The 21,756-nt window shown below is 38.1% G+C and overlaps 1 protein-coding gene, 1 non-coding gene and 1 pseudogene across 2 annotated transcripts in view; 1 reads left to right on the plus strand and 2 right to left on the minus strand.

Annotated features, from left to right (window-relative positions):
- The window catches only part of SLC25A40 (solute carrier family 25 member 40), a 55,769-nt gene that overhangs the window by 8,793 nt on the left and 25,220 nt on the right, over positions 1–21,756 (minus strand). Inside the window, exons 3-8 of the mRNA XM_057733466.1 lie at positions 21,435–21,555; positions 20,139–20,198; positions 17,936–18,042; positions 5,323–5,390; positions 3,417–3,541; positions 2,344–2,517 (exon numbers count right to left, since the gene is read on the minus strand). Coding sequence (XP_057589449.1) covers positions 2,344–2,517; positions 3,417–3,541; positions 5,323–5,390; positions 17,936–18,042; positions 20,139–20,198; positions 21,435–21,531 — 631 coding nt within the window. The 5' untranslated portion in view covers positions 21,532–21,555. The remainder of the gene's footprint in view (positions 1–2,343; positions 2,518–3,416; positions 3,542–5,322; positions 5,391–17,935; positions 18,043–20,138; positions 20,199–21,434; positions 21,556–21,756) is intronic.
- Positions 9,821–10,860, minus strand: LOC130852436 (receptor of activated protein C kinase 1-like; annotated as a pseudogene).
- On the plus strand, positions 11,834–11,907 carry TRNAE-CUC (transfer RNA glutamic acid (anticodon CUC)). The gene has a single exon. It is a non-coding gene; the product is annotated as a tRNA-Glu (tRNA).

A 21,756-nucleotide genomic window follows, 5' to 3' on the forward strand; every position in this document is an offset into this window, starting at 1 on the left:
ATCCCACATGCCACGGAGCAACTAAGCCCGTGTGCCACAACTATTGAGCCTGCGCTTTAGAGCCCGTGAGCCACAACTATTGAGCCCCTGTGCTGCAACTACTGAAGCCCACGCGCCTAGAGCCCGTGCTCCACAACAAGAGAAGCCACAGCAATAAGGAGCCCGCGCACCACAATGAAGAGTAGCCCCCACTCACCACAACTAAAGAAAGCCTGCACACAGCAAAAAAAGACCCAACACAGCCAATAAAATAAATAAATTTATAATAAAAAATAAAAATTAAAAAACCCATGTCTTTACAAAAAAAAAGAAATAGGACATTCCTATGGCAAAAACAAAAAGGTAACATCAAGTTTTTTTATTATGCACTTAGCCTAGGGTTAAGCAAACTGGCCAGTGAAACAGATGTATGCATACAGGAAAATCTGGTATGACAGAGGTGACACAACAAATCGTGGGAGCAGGTGTGGTTACCCAGTAAGTGATGCTGGGATAACTATCCACATGAGGGGAAGTGCATGCTTACCTCAGCCGTAATCCCCAGTCGGTTATGGATAAATAAATGGCCAATGACACAGAGTCCAACCTCATTAATAACCAGGGGAATATAAGTTAAAGTGAGATACCACTTTAAATTACTAGATAAACAAAAATTAAGAGCTCTGGCAATAACAGTGCTGGTGAGAGTATGAAATGAAGCAGCAGGAAGCTGGCAGTTGTGATCTGCACAATCACTTTTTGAAATTACCTAAAAAATTAAAAATGTGTATATTTACATGAACCAGCAAATCTAAAACTGGAGAGATTCATGCACACATACACTAAGAGACTGTTAAAAAAATGTTCACAGCATTGTTTACTTGTTTACTCATACATAAAGAAGAGTGAAAACAAAACAGTTGCACATAAAAACAAGAATCTTTTGGGACTTCCCTGGTGGCGCAGTGGTTAAGAATCCGCCTGCCAATGCAGGGGACTCGGGTTCAATCCCTGGTCTGGGAAGATCCCACATGCCGCAGAGCAACTAAGCCCGTGCACCACAACTACTAAGCCTGTGCTCTAGAGCCCACGAGCCACAACTACTGAGCCCTCGTGCCACAAGTACTGAAGCCCACACACCTAGAGTCTGTGCTCCGCAACAAGAGAAGCCCCCGCAATGAGAAGCCCATGCACTGCAACGAAGAGGAGCCCCTGCTCACCACAACTAGAGAAAGCCCGTGCACAGCCAATAAAAATAAATTAAAAAAAGAAACAGTGAATCTTTTACGAACATTTTTGAGTAAAATAAGTTTTAAACCTCAAAAATAGGCAAAACTAAATAACATTGTTTAGCAATAATACATATGTGGTAAAACTACCTTTTAAAAATCAAATAATAATTCAGTGTTGTGGTTACCACTGAGGATGTGACAGTGGACATAGGTGGTTTCATGATTTTTAAAACTGCAATATTCTAAAAAAAAAAAAAATTACAATATTCTAATTCATATATTGTGGTGATGTCACAGGTGTTCCTGTTATTAGTGCATTTCATAATTTATGTTACTTTTTATGTATCAAATATCATATAATAAAAAAATGAGGAAGTACTGGTCTACACGTCTATCATGTTTCCAAAAAAGCATCATTGAACACAGAAGGCTGAAGAAAAATACTAATGGAGAGGAAAGATACAGAGATGTGAATGAGAGTCCAAGAAAAGGATTAAATTGAAGGGAGAAAGTGGAATGTTAATTACAAAGGTTCTTAATAATTATTTCTTCCAGATTTTAAATGGAGACTTCTGAGATTCATGAGAGAAGTACTACTGAAGTATGCACGTTCTACAAGTTATTTGTTTTGCACTTCTTTTTCATGATTTTCTCCCTTTTCATAATTCAATGATTAGCACAATCTCGAATCTGACTTATAATAGTCCCTATAGGACACTCACTCAGTGGGGGAGATTTTTATCTTTAATAACTGAAAAAAGTAGGAGTCAACATACTTCACAGGTGGTCTTAAATATATTTAATAATATTTTGATTTGTAGTTCTTTACTTATCTTACTAATTATGACTTATTTAGAATAATTTTAACACTAGTTTGCATTATCTAAATACGAATACATGCCAATTAATGTTTAAAAAGAAATTAAACACAAAGAGAAAAGAAAACCAGGCTTGAATTAGAAACTGTTCATTCAATAAATATTTATCAAGATCTGAGAGCCCAACACTGAACGAGCAGTGTGTGGTCACCAAAGAAGATAACTTATCTTTAGCCTTAAAGGGTTTAAAATTCAGTTGATTTAAAAATGATATATAAGACAAAGTTACTTAAAATTGAGCAGATAAATCCTACCTGAAAATGGTACATCTCTAAGAACAGTAGGAGCCCAGCCCCTCCAGAGGGAAGTCCAACCATCTTCAGATACTTTCTTGGTGACAAATCGATGCAGTTCCTCGTAAGAAAAATTCTTAGATTGCATCTTGGTTCTAATCAATTCCAGTGGACTTATTACAGTTACTGCACCAACTAGTACAAACAAGCAAATATAACAAAACCATGTATTATGAAAACACACATGCAAAAATTAGTATTTCATGCATTTTTTTTCTTTAAAAAATTTTTATTTTATATTGGAGTATACTTGATTTGCAATGTTGTGTTAGTTTCAGGTGTATAGCAAAGTGATTCCATATATATACATGTATCTATTCTTTTTCAAATTCTTTTCCCATATAGGTTATTACAGAATACTGAGCAGAGTTCTCTGTGCTATACAGTAGGTCCTTGTTGGTTATCTATTTAAAATTTAGTAGTGTGTAAATGTCAACCCCTCATGCGTTTTTATATTTTAAAATTTTATTCTGAAATGTCTGCAAACCTTAAAATCAAACATCTAATGATGCCAACATATTGGCTCAGATTTTTTTCCTTGATAAAGGTATTTCACATACCTTACTCTTTCTGGTTTCAGCTGTCTCAAAAGCAGTTCCACAACCATTATACATCAACCAGGACTACTACAAACCTTACTGCACAGAGAAAAATGTCCTTCTGGGCAAAAGCAAATTTCCTTCTGATTAAACCCCAAATCTCAAAGTCTATAAGGAAAATGATGAAAGACTCTGGCATTGATTTGACATCTATGTGATATTATCCTAAAATCTAGAATCTAAAGTCTAAAATCTCAAACCTAAAATCTCTGCCCAAGATTTAACAGGGATGGGCTAATGCCATCTTGTTCTGATGGCAGTCACCCCACAGTATGACTTCTAGAGCACAGATATTAACAAAGCAGTACAAACCACAGTGCAAGATATGTCCTTACCGACACTCTATATTTTAAACAAATTCTCTGTGAATGTGAAAATTTTAAAACAAGCTTTAAGCAGAAATCAGAATGAAAATATAGTAAATGTATTACTTACGTCTGGCCACAATTCCAGCAACAACTGGTATGCAGCTTTCATTTTCTCCTAATTTAGATTTCAGAAGAGCGGTTAATTGATCATAGCAGGTAAAATAAATAACTGTGGCAGGAACTGCCATCACTCTGTAAGAAACATACAAATAAAAAGATTTGTACAACATTATCAAAAAGTTTAAACATATTATTAAATTATAATTAAATATAATTCTATTTTATATAAGTTGAAAACCACAACAAGTCAGCCATGAGATTAATTTTTCTTCTATTTAAAAAATTTTTTTTTTTATTTTTTTATTTTTTTATTTTTATTTTTTGGCACACGGGCTTTAGTTGCTCCGTGGCATGTGGGATCTTCCTGGAGCTAGGATCGAACCCATGACCTCTGCATTGGCAGGCAGATTCTTAACCACTGCGCCACCTAGGAAGCCCCAAATGTTTAACTTCGGCAACAAAAAGATGTAAAGTAGGTTTCTGCTCTCCAGAGATTTATATAGTAGTTGAGCAGGTAAGTTACAGAGCACCCAGACAGGTCACAAACAGGAAAAAACACGTCTCTGACTTACTCTGTTTCTGGTCTTCCTTCCCAACTACATTAAAATAACATGAAAATCACTAAAGTAAAAAGTACAAAAACAATTATAAAATACTACTGAACTGTGGACCATATATCATGCCTACTTGTAACTGAAAATAAATTACAATTAATGTCGCTGGAATTTAAAAATGCTATAATGTTGAGGACATTCCAATGACTTATTCTTTCAGATGAAAATATCAAGAGGGCGTTATTAATCAGACACAAAGTTGCAGTACTGTCATGTCACGTTTATGGTCTAACCAAAGGACAATCACAGATCACAGGTGGGAGTGCCTGGTACCCAACAGTGACAGTGCCGGGGAGGATTGAGGAACAGGACTGACTGCTGCTCCTAGATCTACCACTGACTATGACCGCAGGCACTGGTTAGAAGCTATGCCTCAGAACTGACTCATGTGCTCCATAAAAGGTAGATTAGAAAGAAATGAGGCAGAGAAAGGCAAGTTATTAACTGGAATTTTTACATTCAGCCTTACTAGCTTGTCATATTAATTCATGTAATAGCTAAATTAAAATTACCTGGAAAAGGAAAGTATACATAGCACAATACCTCTCATTATTTTAGTAAAATAAAAAGGCAAATGAACACTAAATTCTTAATTTATGAATATGAAAACAAAATTATGCTTGTGCACCAAAGACTGAACACAGCAGGCCTAGTTGCTCAAATCTGTATCTTAATGAAGGCCTATCTGCCTGCTTGACCTTTGGTCATCTCCAAGGAATGTAGCCCTTGGAATATTCCCTATAATAAGGTTTTTCTGTATGTCTGGAGTACTAACCAGCTTGTCTAGGCTGATTTGTGCAAATCATGTGATTTTTGGTAAACATCTGCTTTTTTGGGGGGTTGGAGTTTTGGTAATCACAGCTGGTCACGAACACAGAATGCGCCTATGTCATCAGCCCCCAACACAAGCCCTGGACTCAGATCCACGTGCTGTATAAGGTAGAAACGCTGCGTGTGCCACGGCAGCTCAGTGCTGGGAGAAGCAGCACGTGCTCTGCAATGTCAGGAGGGAGGGCTCGGGGTGCCTTCGCCTGGTCAACTCCTGTTTTGCCTTTTGCCCTTACTGATTCTGCTTCATGTCTTTTTCTGTAATAAACCACAGACACTGAGTATGGTCCTGTGAGTCCTTCCAGCAAATTATCAAATGTGTGGGTAGTTGTGAGATTCACAAAACAATGCTCTAGAAAATGAAAAACCTCTACTATTAAAAATGCATGATTTTGTCCAACCAGGATGACTGTAAGGCAAAACAAAACAACCACCATCATTTGATAGGAAAAATATTAAATTTCAACTTACAAGGTAGGAGGAAGGCCACTCCACAGGGATTTAATGCCCTCATTTCGAATGATTTTCAAAAAGGCATCCTAAAATTATAAAAGAAAAAAGTGGTCAAAATATATACCTGAACCTGACATACAAAAAAGTTTATAGTGATAATTGACGGGTAGTTTGAATCTTTCAAGCATTTATTTCTAAAATAAAAGCTTCTCAGATTTATGTATGTCCATTCTTTAAAAAGAAAAAAAGAATTTTTCTCAACTTTCAAACACAAGTAAAACATTTCTGGGTGACACTTCCTGCTTATAGAATAAAATCTATAAATGAAAAGAAGAATTCTGATTTCTGGTCCTACATGTAAAGAGCTTGGAAGTCATCACTTCCATCCTCACAACAAGAAAAAAGCTGAACAAACTGAAAAACCAGCAATTCCTCTTAGACTGATCAGGGAATTGAGGTCACAGGTCAAACTGCTGCCTTGAACACTGAAGACAGACAGATACAGAGACAAGAGACTCACTCATAGCTTACTAGAGAGAAGCCCAAAGTCAGAACCAGTGTCAAGAGGAAGTTTAAATTATATTTAAACTATAATTGGCAAATTGCTGGAACCTCAGTGTAGACTAACTTGAGAATCAAAAACTCTGAGGAGGCTACTACTACAGGAGGGTCCCTATGCTTTCATGACTTTTAGTCCATGAGCCCTCCCAGATTCTTACTGTGAAGATCAGAGAAAAATCCCCTCCTGCTTCCAGCAGGGTAACCAGTTTTGAAATATGCCCCAAACCTCTATTCTCCTTTAAAAAGCCTACACTCAAAGGAAACTATCTTACCAGAGACTATACCACTGGGGTCTTAACAAAACCTAACCAACCTGGGGCAAGGGAAATAAATACCCCACTCATACTCAGTAAAAGCCTAAGACCTCATCACAGGACTACAGAACATTTCCCTTCCTCCACACCTTGCCACCACATCAACAGGGCTCCTGTAAAACAGCAGGTGAGCACAGCTAAAAGAACTGCAAACCTCAGTTCCCATCTGAGAAGCCTTCCAGTTCTACCCAGCAGTAACAAGGTGGCACCCCTTGTCTTCTAAGTTAACAGTGTTAAAAGGCCAACTAAAATAGAATGTTTAAATGAGATTCAGAGTCTCACAACATAATACTCAAAATTTGCTGGTTTCAAAAAAAAAAAAAAATCACTTGTCACTTTAAGAAGGAGGAAAATGTCAAACTGAATGAAAAGAGCCAAAACGTAGACATGAACACTGAGATAAGATAGTAATTAGAATTATCTGACAAATATTTTAAAGCAGTCAACATAAAAATCATTGAATGATCTCTTACAAACATGTCTGAAACAAATTAAAAATTAGAAAGCCTCAGCAAAGGAGTATATAAACAAAAACCCTACAGATCAAAATGGAATTCTAAAAAATGTTTAACACAGAAAAAGGCAGGAAAACAAATGAGAGACTGAAAATAGAACAAAGAGAAAAAAAAAGGCAGGCTTAAGCTCTAACATATGCATAACTTCTTTAAATATAGTTTAAATACAACAATTAAAAGATAAAAACTCACAGAGTGGTTTAAAAAATATGACTCAATTATTGCTGTCTACAAGAATTTTCAATTATAATGATTCAGGCAGGTTGAAAATGAATTAGGGACTTCCCTGGTGGCACAGTAGTTAAGAATCCGCCTGCCAATGTAGGGCACATAGGTTCAATCCCTGGTCTGGGAAGATCCCACATGTCATGGAGCAACTGAGCCTGTGCGCCACAACTACTGAGCCTGCGCTCTAGAGCCTGCAAGCCACAACTACTGAAGCCCTCATGCCACAACTACTGAAGCCCACACATCTAGAGCCCATGCTCTGCAACAAGAGAAGCCACAGCAATGAGAAGCCTGAGCACCGCAATGAAGAGTAGCTCCCACTAGCAGCAACAAGAGGAAGCCCATGCGCAACAACAAAGACCTAATGTAGCCAAAATAAATAAATAAATAAATTTATTTTAAAAAAATGAATTGGAAGGAAAAAAACGGTAGAAAAGATCAATGAAACGAAGAGCTGTTTCTTTAAAAAGATAAACAAAACTGATAAACCTTTAGCTAGATTCATCAAGAAAAAGAGTATCCAAATCAAATACATCAGAAATGAGAAAGGAGAAGTTACAACTGACACCACAGAAATGCAAAGGATCATAAGAGATTACTATGAACAGCTATACACCAGTAAAATGCATAATCAAGAAAAAATGGACAAATTCCTAAATGTACCATCTCCCACGACTGAACCAGGAAGAAACAGGAAATATGAACAGGAGAATACTAGTAATGAAAGTGAATCAGTAATTTAAAAACTTCCAACAAACGAAAGTCCAGGACCAGATGGCTTCACAGGTGAATTCTACCAAACATTTAGAAAAGAGTTAAGACCCAGCATTCTGAAACTATTCCAAAAAACTGCAGAGGAAGGAACACTTCTGAACTCATTCTATGAGGCCAACATCACCCTGATACCAAAACCACACAAACATATAACACACAAAAAGAAAATGACAGGCCAATAACACTGATGACAGAGATGCAAAAATCCTCAACAAAGTATTAGCAAACTGAATTCAACAATACGATAAACAACGACCAAAAGGGATCATACACCAGGATCAAGTGGGATTTATCCCAGGGATGCAAGGATGGTTCAATATACATAAATCAATGATATACCACATTAACAATTTGAAAAATGAAAACCATATGATCATCTCAATATGCAGAAAAAGCTTTTGACAAAATTCAACATTCATTCATGATAAAAACTCTCAACAAAGTGGGTATATGATTTTAGAGGGAACATACCTCAGCATAATAAAAGCCATATATGGCAAGCTCACAGCTAACATGATACTCAACAGTAAAAAGCTGAAAGCATTTCCTCGAAGATCAGGAACATGACAAGGATGCCCACTCTCACCACTGTTATTCAATATAGTTTTGAAAGTCCTAGCCACAGCAATCAGACAAGAAAAAGAAATAAATCCAAATTGGAAAGGAAGAAGTAAAACTGTCACTATTTGCAGATGACAAGATACTACACACAGAAAATCCTACAGACACCACCAGGAAACTACTAAAATTCATCAATGAATTTGGTATAAAGTTGCAGGATACAAAATTAATATACAGAAATCTGTTGCATTTCTATACACTAACAACAAACTATCAGAAAGAGAAATTAAGGAAATAATTCTATTCACAATCACATCAAAAAGAATAAAACACTTAGGAATAAATCTAACTAAGGAGGTAAAATACTGTACTCAGGAAATTATACGACAAGAAATTGAAGATGACACAAACAAATGTTCCTGAATTGGAAAAATTAATATTGTTAAAATGACCTAAGACAATCAACATATTCAACGCAAACCTTATCAAAATACCAATGGCATTTTTCACAGAACTAAAACAAATTCTAAAATTTATATGGAAACACAAAAGACCCTGAATCATCAAAACAGTTTTGAGAAAGAAGAACAGAGCTGGCGGTATCACACTCCCTGAATCCAAACTGTATTGTAAAGCTACAGTAATCAAAACAGTATGGTACTGGCACAAAAACAGACACATACATTACTGGAACAGAAGAGAGACCCCAGAAATGAACCCACACCTATAAAGGCAATTAATCTGCAACAAGGCAGGCAAGAATATGGGGAAAAGACAGCCTCTTCAATAAACAGTGCTGGGAAACTGGACAGCTACATACAAAAGAATCAAACTGGACTACTCTCTCACACCATGCACAAAAATAAATTCAAAATGGATTAAAGACTTAAATGTAAGACTTGAAACCAAAAAACTTATAGAAGAAAGCAGGCAGTAAGAGGTCTTTGTAATACAAGGGTGAGTCAAAATTATCCACACTCTGGCTGTAGAATTTATTTGAATTAACTTTTAGAAAAAATACATCATTTTTTGACATAATCTCCTTGCTTTTCAATACACTTTGTCCATCTGTCAACAAGCTTTCATATTCCCTCGTTAAAAAATGTTTTAGGCTGAGTTGCAGACCACAAATACACCACTGTCTTCACTTCTTCGTAAGAAATGAAACTTCATCCTCGCAGGACTGCTTTCAGGGAACCAAACAGGCAAAAGTCCAATGGAGCAAGATCAGGACTATAGGGAGGATGCTTTAACACCTCAAAACGAAGTTTTTGCAGAGTGTTGACAGTATGGGCAGAAGTGTGCGGACATGCACACCCTCTGACCACAAAAAACGAATCACTGCACGTTGCTCTTCTTTTGTGCAAATCACAAATGGGGCATCCATTTTTGCTCACACTGCAGTTACAAATGAACTGATGTAACACGTTCACATCTGCACAGCAGTGCCTGGGAAGACAGTCGCTAGTAGTTCAAGTAGTTCACAAGTAGTTCAAGTAGCCTTGAACAGAAATCACTAAGACAGTGTGGCCAATAGTGGGGTTTTTTTTGTCAGAAAACCAGTTTTTTAAATTTTTTAAAGCTCTGTCATGTTTCTAGTGGGTGCCTATGGTCACCTGCCACACTCGCACCAGGTTGTCCATGTGGCCAGCAAACAGAGTCTGGCCATCAGCAGACCAGGCCAGAGAGGTACACTGGGGCAACTCTGCCTTGCTGCTGGTACTGATAACTTCTTGCTTCAATTCATCTACAATGATTTTGCCCTCCAAGTCCCAGATCCTGATGCTAGGGCCTGTGGCAGCACAGAGCCAGTAGCAGTTGGGACTGAAGCACAGGGCACTGACGATGTCCCCACCATCCAGCATGTAAAGGTGCTTGCCTTCATTGAGGTCCCACAACATGGCCTGACCATCCTTGCCTCCAGAAGCACAGAGGGATCCACCTGGAGAGACGGTCACAGTGTTCAGGTAGCCTGTGTGGCCAATGTGATTGGTCTTCAGCTTACAGTTTGCCAAGTTCCATAGCTTGACCAGCTTGTCCCAGCCACAGGAAACAATAATGGGATTGCTGCTGTTGGGTGAGAAGTGGACGCAAGACACCCACTCTGAGTGGCTCTCATCCTGGACAGTATATTTGCAAACACCCAGAGTATTCCACGGCTTGATGGTTTTATCTCGTGAGCCAGAGACAAATTGCCAGTTGTCAGAAGAGAAGGCCACACTCAGCACATCCTTGGTATGGCCTACAAATCGGCGCATGGTGGTGCCCACGGTGAGATCCCAGAGGCGAAAGGTTCCATCCCAGGAGCCTGAGAGGGCCAACTGGCCATCTGAGGAGATGATGGCCATCTAGGGAGATGACCACATCACTAACAAAGTGGGAGTGACCCCGAAGAGAACGCTGTGGGATACCGTAGTTGGTCTCATCTCTGTTCAGCTTCCACATAATGATGGTCTTGTCTCCAGAGGCAGAGAGCATCATGTCCGGGAACTGGGGGTGGTAGCAATCTGGGTCACCCAGCCATTGTGGCCCTTGAAGGTGCCACAAAGGGTCATCTGTATGGTCATGGTGGTGGCGGGTGCGGGTGTCACCTCAGCGACGAGGATGGAACTAGAAGTTTTAATATAACTGGAGTGCAGATAATTTTTGACTCACCCTCGTACATTTTTTGTATCTGTCTCCTCAGGCATGGGAAACAAAAGCAAAAATAAACTGATGGGACCACATCAAGCTAAAAAGCTTTTGCCCAGCGAAGAAAACTATCAACAAATGAAAATGTGGCATCTGAATGGGAGAGACACTTGCGAATGATACACCAAGGGGGGTGATATCCAAAACATACAAAGAATTTATAGAACTGAACATTAAAAAAACAGAAAATCTGATTAAAAAATGGGCAGAGAACCTAAACAGACATTTTTCCAAAAAAGACACATAGATGGCCGACAGGCATATGAAAAAATGCTCAACATCACTAATCATCAGGGAGACGCAAATCAAAACCACAATGAGATATCACATCACAGCTGTAAAAATTGCTATTATCCCAAGGGCAACAAATAATAAGCACTGGCAAGGATGTGGAGAAAAGGGAGCCCTGTGCACTGCTGGTGGGAATGTAATTGGTGCAGCCACAACAGAAAATTGTATGAAGCTTTGTCAGAAAATCAAAAACATAAGTACCTTATGACCAGCAATTCCACTCCTTGGTATTTATCCAAAGAAAACAAAAACACTAATTCAAAAAGGTATATGTACCCTATGTTCACTGAAGCATTATTTACAACAACCAAGATATGAAAGCAACCTAAATGCCCATCAACAGATGAATGGATAAAGAAGATGTGATATACAGATACAGACATAAATACCTACCTATCAACTGATCTATTAGCCATAAAAAATAAGATAAATATATAATGGACTATTACTTAGCCATGAAAAAGAATGAAATCTTGCCATTTGTGACAACATAGATAGACCTAGAGGGTATTATGCTAACTGAAATAAGACAAAGAAAGACAAATACTGTATGATTTCACTTACATGTGGAATCTAAAAAACAAAACAGGGAATTCCCTGGTGGTCCAGTGGTTAGGACTTGGCACTCTCACTGCCAGGGCCCCGGGGTTCAATCCCTGGTTGGGGAACTAAAATCCCACAAGCCACATGGCATGGCCAAAAAAAAAAATTAAAAATTTTTAAAAATAAAAAACAAAACAAATGAACAAACATAACAAAACAGAAACAGAGTTACAGACACAGAGAACAAACATGTGGGTGCCAGAGGGGAGGGGGAGAAGAAAGAAATAGGTGAGGGAAAGTAAGAGGTACAAACTTCCAGTTACAAAGTAAATGAGTCAACGAGATGAAATGTATCTTGTGGGAAATACGGTCAATAACTATGTAATATTTTTATATGGTGACATTATGACTAGAATTACCATGGGAATCATTTTGATGTGCATAGAAATATGTATAGAAATATATCAAATCACTATGTTGTATAACAGGAACTAACATAGCATTGTAGATTAATTATACTTCAAAAACTAACTCATAAAAGAGAGATGAGATTTGTGGTTACCAGAGTTGGGGGGGTGAGGGGAGGGAAAACTGGATAAAGGCCAAAAGGTACAAACTTCCGGTTATAAGATAAATAACTACCAATAAATAATGTACAACATGATAAATATAAATATCATATTGGTGTATGTTATACATGAAAGTTGTTAAGAGAGTAAATCCTGGGCTTCCCCGGTGGCGCAGTGGTTAAGAATCTGCCCCCCAATGCAGGGGACACAGGTTCGATCCCTGGTCTGGGAAGATTCCACATGGTGCTGAGCAACTAAGCCCAAGCACCACAATTACTGAGCCCAAGCGCTGCAACTACTGAAGCCCATGCACCTAGAGCCCGTGCTCCGCAACAAGAGAAGCCACTGCAATGAGAAGCCTGCGCACCTTAACAAAGAGTAGCCACTGCTCACCGCAACTAGACAAAGCCTACACACAGCAACAAAGACCCCACACAACCATAAATTAATTAAATTAATTAATTAAGAGAGTAAATCCTAAGAGCTATTATCAAAAAACTTTTTTCCTGTTTCTTTGTGTATCTGTGGGATGATGGATAATGATTCTTCTGATATATCATGATATATGTAAGTCAAATCATTATGCTATATGCCTCAGACTTACACAGTGCTGTATGTCAATTATACCTAGAAGGAAAAAAAAGCAAATTGGAACACTCAACACACTAAAGATGTCATTTCTCTCCAAACAGATATACAGGTTTAACACAATTCCTATAAAAATCTCAGCAAGATTTTTTGTAGATATATGAGGTTATTCTAAAATGTATATGGAAAGGCAAAGGAACTTTAGAAATAGTTAAAACAACTCAAAAAGAAAAAGAAAGTGGGAGGAATCAGTGATTCCTCTATCCTCACTGATAAAGTCTACCTGATTTCAGGACTTATTCTATAGCTACAATAATTAAGACTGTGTGGTACTGATATAGGTAGACAAATGTTACAGAATAAACAACCTAGAAAGAGATCCATACAATATGCCCAAGTGATTTCTGACAAAGGTGCAAAAACATCTTAATGGAGGAAAGATAGTCTTTTCAACAAATACAGCTGGACAACCATAGGCTAAAACAACAACAACAAAAATGAACAAACTTCAACCTTAAACCAATACATGATACAAGAATGACTTAAGGGCTGCCCTGGTGGCATGGTGGTTAAGAATCCACCTGCCAATGCAGGGGACACGGGTTCGAGCCCGGTCCGGGAAGATCCCACACGCCACGGAGCAACTAAGCCACAACTACTGAGCCTGTGCTCTAGAGTCCACGAGACACAACTGTTGAGCCTGCCTGCCACAAGTACTGCAACGTGCACGCATAGAAGCCCATGCTCCACAACAAGAGAAGCCACAGCAATGAGAAGCCCACGCACCACAACGAAGAGCAGCTCCCGCTCTCCACAACTAGAGAAAACCCGTGCGCAGCAACGATGACCCAACACAGCCAGTAAATTAATTAATTAATTAATAAAATTTAAAAAAAAAACTACTTAAAATGGATCAAGGACTTTAAAAACCAGAGAAAATCTTCAGATCTAAGGGTAAAGGGTTCTCAGATTTGACACCAAAAGCACGCTCTATAAAGAAAAAACTGACAAACAGGACTTTATTAAAATTAAAGTTTTACTCCACAAAAGACCCTATTTAAGAGGATAAAAAGGAAAGTTAGAGAGTGGGGAAAAAAATTTACTAACATTCAAAGGACTAGTATCTAGATTACAGAAGGAGCACTCAAAACTTAACAGTAAAAGTACAAACAGTTCAATTAGAAAATGGGCAAAAGACACGAAGAGCCATTTCACTGAAGAGGATATACTGATGGCTAACAGACATATGAGGGGGTGTCCAACATCGCTGGCCACTAGGGAAATGCAAACTAAAACCACAATGAGATAGTACTACACACCTGTCACAACTGCTAAAATAAAAATGGTGACAGTGCTGCTTCGGCAGCACACATGCTAAAGAATTCCTTTCCTTCGGATCGCCGGCAGTGGTGCTGCTCGGGGCTGGCACAGGGGCTCATGGGGATGCACTGCACAGCCAGCCAGCGTGTGTCCTGATACAGAGTTGGACCATTTAAGCTCTCGTGAGCCGGCAAACTCCACTAAAAAGGCATTCTGCATTTGTCTTACGTCAAGAAATCACTTTCCTCAAGCCAGTGAAATACAGACGGAAGCCGTCAGGATGGAGTGAACCTGTTTAGTCCTCACTAGCATTAATGGGGCCACACAATTAATCTGTATCACCGCAAAAGAAGAGCTATGTTTCAGGAACCAAATCACACAATGTTCAGTCATGGAACAATAATCTCCCTGGATGATGACCTTTTTTAAAGTGTGATCTGCTCTATTTTTATGTTACAATTCAAACTGGATTGCCTACGAGTCCTTTAAGATACCATTTCTGCTTTCTGGTAATGCATTTTTGTTGCAAAACTATCAGTGCCCCAGATGAAACATGCCAACTGAATCATGATAAACAAAATGGAAACAATAATTAAAGGAAATTCTGTCTGATTTTCCAGAACCAGAGTAAGCCATTTCAAACAAGTGCTCTGAAGAGTTGGGTGGTATGAATTGGTTTGTGTGTGTGTGTGTGTGTGTGTGTGTGTGTGTGTGTGTGTGTGTGTGTGTGTGTGTGTGTGTACACACATTCCCACAGGATACAACTGGCCTAATTATGAATGGGGGTGCAGGTAACACTTTTGTTCTCATGCCAAACTGCAATTTTTCCTCTTACTCTGTAAAGTGCAATGTAGGTCAATCCTGTCTTTGTTAAATATTCTTTTTAACAGTCCTAAAATTAGAAACTATTTCTAATTAGATCAAAATAAATATAAGTTGTGTAACTTACTTTGAATGTCATGGATATGCTCTAAATTTAAATTTTAAGAAGGAATACCATTGGAATTATGTTGATTATGACTGCTTCAAAAAAGGCCAAGTGAACTGCATAAGATCGTTTGAACATCGTGTTTCCTATAACTTATGTTCTTCCTTATATTCTTCCCACGAATATCTATAAAATATTTGCTTAAAAATTTTTTGTATCAAAATATTTGGAAAATTAGAAGCTTCTTTTTAACATGTATTGATATGACTTGAATGTTATTTTCTGAAATTAAGAGCCCTATATACCTGTAAATCTTTTCACATAATACCATTTAAGCTTTTGTTTGTGTTATTGTTGACTTACAGCTTAGTTATTACTTGGCTTTTCTTTAAAAGAATGCAATCAATGTGCACGCTTTTATTTTTTCACAAAAGGGTGTGTTTGGATGCAAGTAAAAGAAAAAATAAACTGTCACTGTCTCTTTAAAAAAAATAGTGACAACACCAAATGCTAGTGAGGATATGGAGAAATTAGATCAGTCATACATCACCACTGGCAATGTAAAACAGTACCACCAGGTTGGCAGTTTCTTAAATCCTAAACACGCAACTACCATATGACCAGCAACTATACTCTTGGGCACTTACCCCAGAGAAATGAAGACTCAGAGTGATATTATGATTAACAATAAGAAATAAACATTTTGGCCTTAATTTATGGTTCCTGGCACACAGCTTCAAGACTCTTATAATTTCCTAACTGATAAAGAGCAAAGGAAGTATCTTTTGTTGATAATTTTTGGTCTTTTATTCTCAGTCCTGAAATAGCTCCAGAGGATAGAGGTGAAAGCAGTGTCTTTTCTCATTCGTAACGCTTTCAACCAAGTTTATGTTAATGAGGTGATTTTTGGAAAGGCTCTAGAGAACCAAAGGATGGGGGATGGTTGCCAGGGGGAACCAACCACTTGATTATAAGGTTGGAACTTTCAGTCCCACCCCCCAGCCCTACCCTGGTCCCCAACCTCAGGAGTTCTGGGAAGGGAGAAGGAGGTTGAGTTACTCACCAATGGCCAGTGATTTGATCAATCATGCCTATGTAATAAAGCCCCCATAAAAATCTCTAAAAGAATGGCATTTGGAAGTTTCCAGGTTGGTGAACACAGGGACGTGCTGGGAGTGACACAGCTGGAGAAGGCACGGAAGCTCCACACCTCTTCCCCCAAGTCTTGCCCTGTTCGTCTCTTCTACCTGGCTGTTCCTGAGTTGCATCCTTTCATAATAAACTAGTCATCCAGTAAGTAAACTGTTTTTCTGAGTTCTGTGAGCTCTTCTAGCAAATTACTGAACCCAAGAAAGGGGATCATAGGAACCTCTGATTTATAGCCAGCCAGTCAGAAACAGAGGTGACAACCTGGACTTGTGAGTGGTATCTGAATGGGAGCAGTCCTGTGGAACTGAGTCCAACGCTAACTCCAGGGAGATGGTGTCAGAATTGAGTTAAGGGACTTCCCTGGTGGCGCAGTGGTTAAGAACCTGCCTGCCAGTGCAGGGAACACAGGTTCGAGCCCTGGTCCAGGAAGATCCCACATGCTGCGGAGCAACTAAGCCTGTGCACCACAACTATAGAGCCTGCGCTCTAGAGCCCATGAGCCACAACTACTGAAGCCCACATGCCTAGAGCCCGTGCTCAGCAACAAGAGAAGCCACCACAGTGAGAAGCCTGTGCACCACAACGAAGAGTAGCCCCAGCTTGCCACAACTGGAGAAAGCCTGTGCACAGCAACGAAGACCCAACACAGCCAAAATAAATAAATAAATAAATAAACAGATAAATTAAAAAAAGAGAGAATTGCATTAAATAGTAGAATACCCAGTTGGTGTCCACTGGAGAACTGCCTGGTATGGGGAAAAACACCACATATCTGGTTCAGAAGTGTTGTAAGTAGAGTGTTCAGAGAGAAAAACAGTGAACAGTTTTTTCTTACACTCACTTTCACACAAAAACCTGTGAATGAATGTATGCAGCAGTTTTATTCAGAGCCCCAAAACTGGAAACCACTCAGAAAACAAACTACAATACATGAAAACCATGTAATACTACTGAGTAATAGACAGCACAAACCACTGCTACATTAAACAACTTGAATGAATCTTCAGATAATTAAACTAAGTGAAAAGTGCCAAACCCAAACAGTTCTATGTTATGATTCCATTCATGTAACATTCTTAAAATGACAAAATTATATAAATGGGGAACAGCTTAGTGGTTGCCAGGAGTTAAGACATGGGTGTGGCTATAAGAGGGAAATAGGAAGGATCCCTGAGGTGGTGGGATTATTCTTTCTCTTCACTGAATCAATGTCAATATCCTGGTGGTCGTATTGTACTCATCTTGTCACGTTACCACTGGGGTAAACTGGAAAAAGGGTACACAGGGTCTGTCTGCATATTTTTCTTAAAATTGTTTATGATCTACAAGTACCTCAAAATAAAAAACTTTAAAAAAACTTACTCCCTTTTTTCCCCCTATATAAGAAAGCATAAACAGATGAAAATAAAGTTAGCAAAGAATTAAAAGCAAAAAAAGTAGTTCCCCTTTCCTGCCTCAATGTCTACCTTTGAACTGTGGACAAGTGTACTAACTAATGATGGACTTTTTACACTCCTGCAATCGTTAAGTCTTTCATACATAAGAGTAAATACAAGAATAGAAAACATACTGTGATTACACATAATATAATCTCTTTACCAGTGTCCCCTGGAAGCGTCCTGGCTTCTTATACCATGCCTTGTTGCCTTCCTCTTCACAGACACACAGATGATCCATAAGTCCATTACTATACAGAAAACATTTTCCTAACAAAGAAGATTCCAACAGTCAGAGATTACTTCACACAACTGTATTATTTTTACAGGTGAACAAAATGCAAGTACGATGAGCAGGCTAGAAAAGACACAGCTTGTCTTCATCTTTTAGGATGAAACATAAATAATGTGGTTTGTTTAATGACACAGCACTGGGCTCTAAACTCACAGTGGTGAAAAGCAACTGAGTAACTTAGTGGATTATATTTTTAGGACTGTAGTTGGCAAATGCACATGGAAATAAATTCTTTTAGGTTATCCGAGGGAATGCAGAGGGAAGATAAAAGAGGGAAACCTGTTTTGGAAAGGGAGCATGGGTGTACGTCTTCTCTATCTGACCAGAAGAAAACTCTGTGGTATATAAAGGAATTTCAGACAAAAATATATTGTGAAATCTAACGTATATCTGAAAGTTGCTAAGCGAGTAGATGTTAAAAGATATCATTACAAAGAAAAAAACTTAACTATGTGAGGTGATGGACACTGACTAAACTTATTGTGGTAATCACTCTGTAATATATACATGTACGAAATCATTATAATGTATTCCTAAAACTGATGCAATGTTACATGTCAATTATATCTCAACTGAAAAAAGATTATGAAAAAATGTTTTTCTCAACCAACATAAATGATGCCATGCTTCGTCCCTTTCTCTGTATTTATACTGCTCAGTCTAGACACTCGTCAGCTACCTCCTAATCTACTACAACTTTCTCTAATAACGACTGCTTCCCATTACTGGATTCATTCTTGCTGCCAAAACTGACCTCTCTATTCGACCACATATAATTTTATCAATTTCATAATACATTAGTCCAAATTTAACGTATAGGAAACTACCTTTTCAGTCTCTTCCTACAATCCATCTTTCCTTTCATCCACCTGAAATAATGCCTGTTGTTCATTCTGCCCCACTGCTACGCATTCAACTGTGGCATTTATGCCTGAGCTAACTTTCTCACAGTCTGTTTTCTGCTATTTAAACATGTTTGAAACAACATTATCTTTATAAACCCACAAAATGTTGATCAAGAAATTGTTATTTTTGTCCCTCTAATATAAACATACAACTACTCTTCTCAAAGTCCACATAAGCTATAATGTCCAGCAGTTAACCAAGCTGCCTGATAAAATAATGCATTTCCTATCACTATTTCAGTAACAATTAGATGACCGTTGATGAATACTGTAGGATGGGCACAGCTCTTGGACTAAAGTATGAAGCTAGATTCTAAGGTCCCTTACAAGTATAATTCTGTTCTTACTTGTGAGGTATATACTCAAATATAAAATTGTCCTCTGCTTTAATTAGTAGGTTCATGAAAGTGTTTTATGTATTACATATACACATACACACAGGCAGCTGATCCTTGAACAGCATGGGTTTGAACTGTGAAGGTCTACTTATGCAGATTTTTTTCAATAGTAAATATTACAGTACTACACAATCTGCAGTTGGCTGAATCCAAGAATGAGGAACTGCAAATACAGAGGAAATGTGGACACCAGGGGCCAACCATAAATTATAGGCAGATTTTCAACTACACGGACAATGGGCAATGTTAACCCCCTCACTGTTCAAGGGTCAAATGTGTTTGTTTCCTGCCTAGATCTCATCATGTACAACTAAGAAATGAGAAAATGTTTCTGCATGAGGATAAGGGCATCAACTTTTAAAAACTGACAAAAAGATTATTTAAACAAAAATGAAAGCAGTGGGGACTTCCTAGGTGGTGCAGTGGTTAGGAATCCGCCTGCCAATGCAGGGGACGTGGGTTCGAGCCCTGGTCCAGGAAGATCCCACATGCCGCAGAGCAACTAAGCCTGTGTGCCACAACTATTGAGCCCATGTGCCGCAACTACTGAAGCCCACCCACCTGGAGCCCATGGTCCACAACAAGAGAAGCCACCACAATGAGGAGCCCGCGCACCACAATGAAGAGTAGCCCCTGCTCGCTGCCACTAGAGAAAGCCCGTGTGCAGCAACAAAGACCCAACATAGCCAAAAAATTAAAAAAAAAAAAATGAATGCAGTGACATTTAAAAATCTAACATAACATTTTCAACATAAGTAGAACACGTACCTTTGGGGAATGGGTTGCTTTGGGCTTGGAGTCGAATTTTAACAACATCAAAGGGTGTCACTATGAAGATACATAAACCTCAATTAACAAGTGATACCTGTAAATTGTACAGATGTTTGTCCAAAGAGCACAAAATACACCGAATGATACCTTTTTGTGTGACTATATAGTGGGTAAGACTATTTATCTTAAAGTGGTTTTGCCTGTTAACGTTCTGATTTTTTGCACTTGAATTTTGTTTAAAGAGGACCAATGAGAAAATGTAATTCTCTCTCTCACAAGTACTAAACTCTCATTTATAATATTTCTACAACTATAATTCCATCAGCATTAAAACTAAAATACTAGTATTTATAAGAAAATATATTATTGAAGGTAAAGAATGAAAGTTCCAAAAGTCCATTTAAATATTTGAGAATAACTATATTACAAATAATAATCAAACAATATGTCTTCCTATTCTGTTAAATTCAGCTGTATCAAATAAAAACTATAGATAATGCAAGTTTGAGTAAACTAGCCATAAATCATTCCTGCTACCACATTGTGTCACTCCATTTGGGAACAGCGTAGCTAAGGAGAATGGTTTTACTTTGCCTGCTGTATTTCCTCTTCTGAGAATGAGGAGGTCACATTAGAAGATCTCTAAGACTTACAACCCTAGCATTCTGACCTGAAGATACCACGTTCCAAAGCAGCAAGTATATGCTTGCTATGTTATTTAAATAAATTAGCCAACTTAAAAGTTATTAAAACACTAAACTGTCATCTATGTCATTTGGCTGTGTCTATAAGAAATTCATTAAAAAAGACAGAAAAACATGGTCCAGAGAAATTTAAGCAATTCACTGTTACTAAAAGCAAAGTAAAACATAATTTCAATTTGTTGCTACTCTAAGTTGCCCAAATTCTGTATTTTTCATTATGCTAACACTTTATTCCATCTTCTTACTTTCTATTAAAAAAAAGATAATAGTCATATAAGTTTAATACTGATAGGGACCTCAAAGAACTCCTGATCTAAGCCCCTAATTTTAGAGATAAAAATTAAATTCAAAGAGAATAAGGGCTATCCCAAAGTGCAATCACCCTGAGAATGGCAAAGCAAAGACAAATTCTCATCTCTTGATTCTCTCTCCAGGGTTTTTCTCCTGTTATCATGATGAAGCATGAATGATAATATTATCATTATTTCACAGACAGTAAAACTAAAATGGAATCAATGATACATTCAGTTAACTCAAATGGAATCATGATGCACTCAGTTCTATAATCTACATCATAACATTATTTTACCCATTAGTGATGTCAGTATAGCTCCAGTACAAGAGGCGAGCATTTGTTGAAGAGGTGTCGCTTTGATAATTGGTGGTCCCTCTGCTTCAGGATCCATATTTTTAACTAACAGAAGAAAAATCTGAAAGAAAACCAAGATGTAAAATAAAAATAATAGAAAACGCCCTCAAAATTTACTGCTAAAAGTTAAGCTATAAAAACAATAACAAGTATTACTATCAAAGCACATGTTGTGGACCACTATCAGAACAGAACTTGTTCTCTGATTTTCCCAAAATGGTAATGTACTTCAGCTAAGCTATGTGAGCAGTGTCACATCTGC

The sequence above is a fragment of the Hippopotamus amphibius genome, chromosome 4, assembly GCF_030028045.1.
Source record: "Hippopotamus amphibius kiboko isolate mHipAmp2 chromosome 4, mHipAmp2.hap2, whole genome shotgun sequence".
NCBI classification, from domain to species: Eukaryota; Metazoa; Chordata; class Mammalia; order Artiodactyla; family Hippopotamidae; genus Hippopotamus; species Hippopotamus amphibius.